The following is a 6452-nucleotide window of genomic DNA, read 5'->3' as shown; positions in this document are numbered from 1 at the left end:
GCACCTGTCCTCGCCGGTGCAGGCCGACGCCGGTCAATCTCTCTCCCTCCCTCTCATCTTCCTCTCTCTCTCTCTCATAGGGTTCGCGCAGGAGGAGGGGACTGGGGTGTGCACTTGCCCCGGCGTCATAGTCGGAGAAGTCGTCCACACCTTGGAACCGAACCCCCAGACTTGGTCCTGGGGTTCACAACTCGATGCCGGCACCAGAGCATCTCTGCCACCGCCGCTCCTCTCGCGGTCCGGACGATGCAGAGATCAGGAAGGAGGAAGCTAGGAGAAAGAGAGAGAGAGAGAGAGAGAGAGAGAGAGAGAGAGAGAGAGGAGGAGACGAGTGGGTGGCTAGAGGAACAAGCTCGGCGGGGAAGGGTCGGTGCGGGGGGGAGTGGAGGAGGGAGGTGTGCCGGGCGCGACGGCTGCGGGGATTAGGAGAAAGAGGGTCGGTGTTTGACTAACGCGGCGTGGGAAGGGCATGGGACGCATGTCGCGCCGCGCAGCGCGGGACGATTTTTATCTCCCGCTGGATGACCCGGTCAATAGGCACGCGGAAGAAAACAAGCCCAGCAACTGTTGTGTGGACCATCAGCCAACAAGGCCCACCCGTCATAGTTCACGGGGCGGGTTCGTACGTGGCAGTCCATCCTCTATCTCCCTCTAGCCAATTGCATACGAGCTCGTCCACTCCGCACGATGCGGAAGGCACGGTGCGCGCGACGCAGCGCGTGTGGAGAGGCGCGCGTACACCCAGAAAAGTTTGACCCAGTCAATCGGATCTAGCCTAAGCCCACACGCCATACACTGTTCAGATTTCACCACGCGGTCAAAACGACATGAGTCAATTTCCAACGAGATCCAACGGACGGCAGGCAAAAAAAGGCTCAGTCAACCCTCATCGAACGGCCAGCAAAAGAACTGATCGACGGAGCATTCTCCAAGCGAAAGAACTGATCGGCGGAGCATTCTCCAAGCGAGTTGGCTGGCCTCTGTATTTAAATTTATTGACCTTTCTCTCTTTGCTCATCTCTTTGCGCCTCCACTATCCACCTCTGATTAGCCTCCTCAAGCATCGTCTCGTAAGCAAAAATCATGGACTTATTGACTATTTGTCCTGCTAGCTGACATGATTTTACTCGTCATCGTGAACTTGAAAAATTAGTTTTTGACTACACGTCCCTTTTGCTCAATTATTAGACCCAGCCCCCAGTGGGGCGGGAATTAAACACATTCAGCTGTGCATCAAGGGCGGATGCTTGCTATGTCCACGTCACCCTATCTTGACTGTCTGTAAACCGAGCATCGATTGGGTCGCGTCGTTTCAGTTGGTCCACCAGATACGCCCTCGTCCAGATACGCCCGCGTGTGATGGTGATGCAGAGGAAATATCGCGGTAGCTTCTCTCTTCCTCACGCTCACGCAACCTCCCCCTTCTCCTCGACCCTCCACCTCCTCCGCACGGCTTTCACCTCTCCATCCGCCATCAAGCAGACCTCCCCCGGCTCACCGCCACCCCCCGTGCCGATGTGCTAATGGTTGCGCTGCCTCTGCCCGATGACGCCGTCTACGTCGATCTGAAGCCCACGGAGGACGGGGACGAGGTGGGGGAGGAGATGCAGGTCGTAAGGAGATGGGAGGCGCTGCAGTCGGTCCGGGTCGCGCGGACGTCGGGGTGGATGCAGTGCGCCGGCGACGGCCCCGTTGTCCTCGACTCATCAGATCCAACCTCTTGCCCGCGCCAGCTGCTGACGGAGTAGTCGGTGAAGGGAGGCCCGTTCTTGCCGACCACTGGCGTTGCGTCGTGCTACCGAGCCTCTGCAACTGTGTCGTGATGGTGAGTCCATCGTCCATTCATTCCTCTGTAACTCGCACACATTCTAATTCGTTGTCGTTTTCCATGTGTGTTTTCTGCATCAGCGTGCATGTGTATTCTTAATAGGAGTATCAAATTTTGGTTGTGTGAACAGAAGGCCTTTTTGTGTGTGCTCTAGCCTCAGACTGTTGCATCATGTTCCTGATATAGAGTTGTATACTTGTATTAGGGGTGCTCAATTATCCTGTGTGTTTCCGCTCTGTTTAATTGATGTTTCATGAAGGGATCTCAATTTGATTATGTGTCTAATTGTCGTATCCGTTTGGTTTGATCATCCAAGCAGGGTACTTGAGAAGGTTGTCCTTCCACTCGATGTTGCACCTCCAGCAAAGAGGGGAATATGCACTGTGTTGCCATCTCCTAATGTTTGGTTCTCCTTGAATTTCTGCATCATAATACATCACCGCTGCAACCAATTAATTAAGCTTCTCGGATGAGTGTGCTTCGTAATCCAGACATGGAGAAGCTTTAGAATGGTTACTTATTCCCAGAGGGTACAGAAAATTTAGAGATTTCACTGCCATTTGAGTATGCATGAATGTTCTTCACTCACTAACGTATATATGACTGTTTAACTGATCATCCTTTGTGTGCGTGGTTCAGATTAGCATGAGATGTGAAGCACACCAGAAGAAGTACCCAGACGCCAAGGTCATCAGTTTGGGCATCGGTGACACGACCCAACACATACCAAGCATCTTCACATCTATCATGACCAAGGTACATATATACCCTTTCCTTTCTTCCCTGAAGCAAAATTCTTTGTTTATTTCCTATATTGTTGATGTGGGTGAACTGATTTGGGTATTATAATAGGCTTTGCCCTTTAGTAATTTCCTTGTTGGTCTGCCCGTACAGGTAATGTCTTCCTTCTTCGGACACAGCAGAATCTTGGAAAGTTAGCACTGAATTTGTTTGTGTTAAGACATGATTTTTTTTCCTCTACAAATTCAGTGTTTCAACACGATTGTCTCATGTCTTTGTCCGTGGTTACTGAGGAAACTAGTATGTTTCGTGTTTGATCTTCAGGTATCTAGGATTATTGATGGTGACATGGATGATTCCTGTGGTCTGGACAAGGTTGCTTCCAGTCACTTGCCTAGCTAAATGTATGTACATTCTCTGAATATCTGTTAGACGTCTGTTTATTTCCTCATGTATACAAATCATGTTGTGGTTTGCACAAATATTCTTTAGGGTTCACTCGCCTCCTGTGTTCAACTCGTTGCCCAATCTAGGTAGCACTAATAGCGACAGCGATAATAGTGTTCATCTCGTTTCCAGATACACAATTTTCTTTTCAGCTCGAGTGCATTCTTGCTTTTGATTAATGCATTTCTTACAACATACATTATGCTTGTGTGATAATATGCTTGTAATTTACAATGTTGTGATTCAATTTAAAGAGTTTAGCCTTAATAATATTCTTGCAAGTTTTTATTTGCCAAATCACTAAAAGTGGTATTAGATCCTAAAATTATTTTACATATTTGTTTTTAGACATGATTATCTCCTTGCTTTCTTTGAATGATATTGCCAATTTGTTTAGAGTTCTCTATGTTCTGAACATTGCAGGCCAATGCATGAGATAGCATTTGCGTCAAACTGATTAAGTCAGAGCTACTCAGTCATGTAAACAAACTTATAGGACATGGTGAGCCAAGGTGAGCTGCCGCCGATTCTCCCCATTGCTAGCCCCCACTCTTCCTCTCTTCTTATTGCTCCCTTATTTTCTTCCACTCTGGCTACCCATCCATCTACTTGTAATCCTTTTTCCTGAAACTATAAGACAATGGCTTACCCTGACATTTTGGTAGTTGTGTGAGATGAAACATGATGCTAAGCCGAACAATTTATTGTTCTTTTTACGCATGAGATCATATTTTGGTAGTAGCGAAGCCTAAACCATGATGCTTTCTTGCTGCTGCTGTAGTCTCTAATGAAATTATGAGATAATGTAGTTAAGCTAAGTTTAGAGATGCTGTGTGAGATGACCTCACCTACATAAATGTTTTTTCGTTATTTTTCTTAATGTATGGATGCCTACTGACCCTAAGTATATTTGTTTAAAATGTTTACGTATGAAGTTTCTATGCTATATAAGAAAGTAGGTCTGAACTATTTGAGGTCATGTTCTATTTTACAGGTTACTCGTATAGTTGCATAGCTGATTCAGTTACATTAGTTCAAAACAAGTGTTTGTATCTATCTTAACTTTCAGGTTACTTGTATTGCATATTGATTGATTTCGTGCAGGCTCCTCCGCTAGATTTTTTTTGAAGTGTATGTGTTTTTTTTTTGAACAAGGGGGTTCATATTCTGGACATATCCTCGTGACAGCAAGTTTATAATAAATTCCGAAACTCCTAGGTTGAAGTCAGCAAAGATAGCATATTCAACTATATTCAAATAATTGTACATAACTGCCCTTAAGAATTATAAGCAAGATAAATGCTCACCGGACCGCCTCAAGAGACGCGCCCAGGGCGCGTCCCAGCCACTAGTTTGAGATGTAAACTGCGATGAGGGTGAATTTGCATGCCAGTGGGGCGGGAGAGTTGCCAAGTTGGCTACGTAAGCCGTGTTGTTTCTCGTCATGTTTAGCATAGTGAGGTTAGCAGATAGAACTTGCATCATTTTGATTTACTTTGCTTTATAATTATTTTACTTTTATTTTTGTGTGTTTTGTCACAGTTATTTCTTCTGCAAGTTGTTGTTTCCTGGTCCGTGAAGTGTGTGATGCACTGTTAAATGTTAGACGATATGTATTTCCTCCGATATATTTATTATAATTTTTTCTATGCACAAATGATAGTTGTAAAAATAATTTTGTTAAAAAGCTGTGTGAAAATTAATATTCATGTTGGCGACCAGACTTGATTGATTTATATAATATATGGAAGTTCACGTAATTTTGTTTACTAAAACTTTTGTAGGCATATTTAATATTTACTAAACAAAAGTATTCCTATTTTAGTAATCTCTTTACCCCACTCCTTTTGTTATGTGCGTACACATCACTTCTTTTTTTACTCCAGGTAGAGAAACATTATCGCCAACATGAAGTGTGTATTTTGAATATCCCGCAAAAAATATATTTATTTTTAACAGCTCTCTTTACCCCACTCCTTTTGTTATGTGCGTACACATCGCTTTTTTTTACTCTAGTTAGAGAAACTTTGTTGCCCAACGTGAAGTGTGTATTTTGATTATCACACAAAAAAACAGTATATATTTTTAACAGCTCTCAACGGCAAACACTAAAGTACCTCAGGATTGATTTTTTAATGTGGACCGGATTGGTTAATTTGCTGAAACCATAAACGACCTCAACACATGTATTACGCTCGGAATCTTTTTTGTGGTGTTTAGATTTTGCATAGTTGCATGCCGTCAAAGTTTATGGATGAAGGGCGCGTAACACAATTTGTATGTATGAAGTGACCTGATTCTGTTGTTTGTGTTAGGATTTAATTAATCATATTAATCCCTGCTTTTTCTAACCGAGGCGGTTGCCTCACATCCCTTCAGTTGCAGTCCTTCAAGGGTTATATATATTTGTAATCCCATCATCAATGAGAACAAGAGTTCACTTTTACATCTCTCTGTTTGTCTCTAGTTCCTCTCTCGATCTCAATTCTAGACACGTTATCAGCACGCTCTTCCCTGAGCAACTCGGCGAGGAGGAAAGAACTGGAAACCGCACATCCCTCGACCGGCGAATCCACAGCCCGGTGCTGCGCCTGGGCGATCCTCGACGCGAAGTGAACAGGGGCCCGTTCACGCACAGGCCCTTTGCGCCCAGCGGCGGTTACCAATGGAGAAGAGTATCCAGCGCATAAGCGATGGCGCATGGAACCGCTTCCGGCGAAACCCCCACTGGTGGGCTTCCTTCCGAAGATTGCCGATCATGGCCAGATGGTTGGAGAAATCAGCCGCCCACTGCAGAGACGGCACCGCGGTTAAGAGATCGATCAGGAGAAAGCAATTTTCTTGTCTTTTGTGATTAACATCAATTCTAAACACTCACGTGATCTAACAAATGATTTGATTGTTTTCTCTTCTTGGTTTACGCTATGCACTCACGTGAGTTACTTCCATCAAGTGCATACAGAAAGAGCAAATCGAAGAAAGAAAATCATAGGTGTTCGGCCAAAATCAGAAGAAACAGGGCGTCAACCCAGCCGCCGTCGACTCTATTCCTGAATCGACAATAGAATAAGTGGGCGTTGGCATCCATTGATTCAAAGAACATCAAGGCCAGAAGATCAATCAACAGACTGATGCAAAAAGCCACCACATGAGAAGAAAAAAGGTTCTTCACCGTGTTTTTCCACTCTGTAGAAAGCATTAGCATCAGCAACGGTGCCGTATCATTGGCCCCTGGCACAGGCGTACGACGCAACCGCGCCATACAGCCGGCAGCATCAGGCCGCGTGGCCACCTGCGCCCCACCCGTGGCCGCGCTCCCGCGGCTAAATTTCGTGTTTTGATCCTTTTCTGAAACCTATTCGAGATCTGACCCCGGTTCGTAAAAATTTCGGAATCTGACCCTTTCTTACCGCCAGGGGCCTTGGCGGTCCTACCG

General features: G+C 45.4%; 1 protein-coding gene across 12 annotated transcripts; it reads left to right on the top strand.

The window, feature by feature from the left end:
• Nucleotides 1–1286: 1286 nt before the first annotated feature.
• LOC123071275 (uncharacterized) lies at nucleotides 1287–5924 on the top strand. Of its 12 annotated transcripts, none has more exons than XR_006434216.1 (6): nucleotides 1287–1825; nucleotides 2148–2358; nucleotides 2468–2584; nucleotides 2681–2722; nucleotides 2894–2973; nucleotides 3440–5924. XR_006434216.1 is itself a non-coding variant. In XM_044494806.1 (6 exons), the coding sequence occupies exons 2-6, from the start codon at nucleotides 2338–2340 to the stop codon at nucleotides 3449–3451; spliced, it is 243 nt and encodes an 80-aa protein (XP_044350741.1). In that variant the 5' UTR covers nucleotides 1287–1825; nucleotides 2148–2337; the 3' UTR covers nucleotides 3452–5924. The 12 variants fall into 12 exon arrangements, 4 of the variants coding, with proteins under 4 accessions (XP_044350741.1, XP_044350739.1, XP_044350740.1 ...); XM_044494806.1 differs by having other exon boundaries at nucleotides 2894–2944; XR_006434213.1 differs by lacking the exon at nucleotides 2148–2358 and having other exon boundaries at nucleotides 1351–1825; nucleotides 2894–2944; nucleotides 3440–3528; nucleotides 5484–5924.
• The last annotated feature ends 528 nt before the right edge of the window (nucleotides 5925–6452 follow it).

This window comes from Triticum aestivum, chromosome 3B (genome assembly GCF_018294505.1).
Source record: "Triticum aestivum cultivar Chinese Spring chromosome 3B, IWGSC CS RefSeq v2.1, whole genome shotgun sequence".
Classification (NCBI taxonomy): Eukaryota; Viridiplantae; Streptophyta; class Magnoliopsida; order Poales; family Poaceae; genus Triticum; species Triticum aestivum.
Note: the sequence above shows the minus strand (reverse complement) of the source record. Positions and strands in the feature narration are given on the sequence as shown.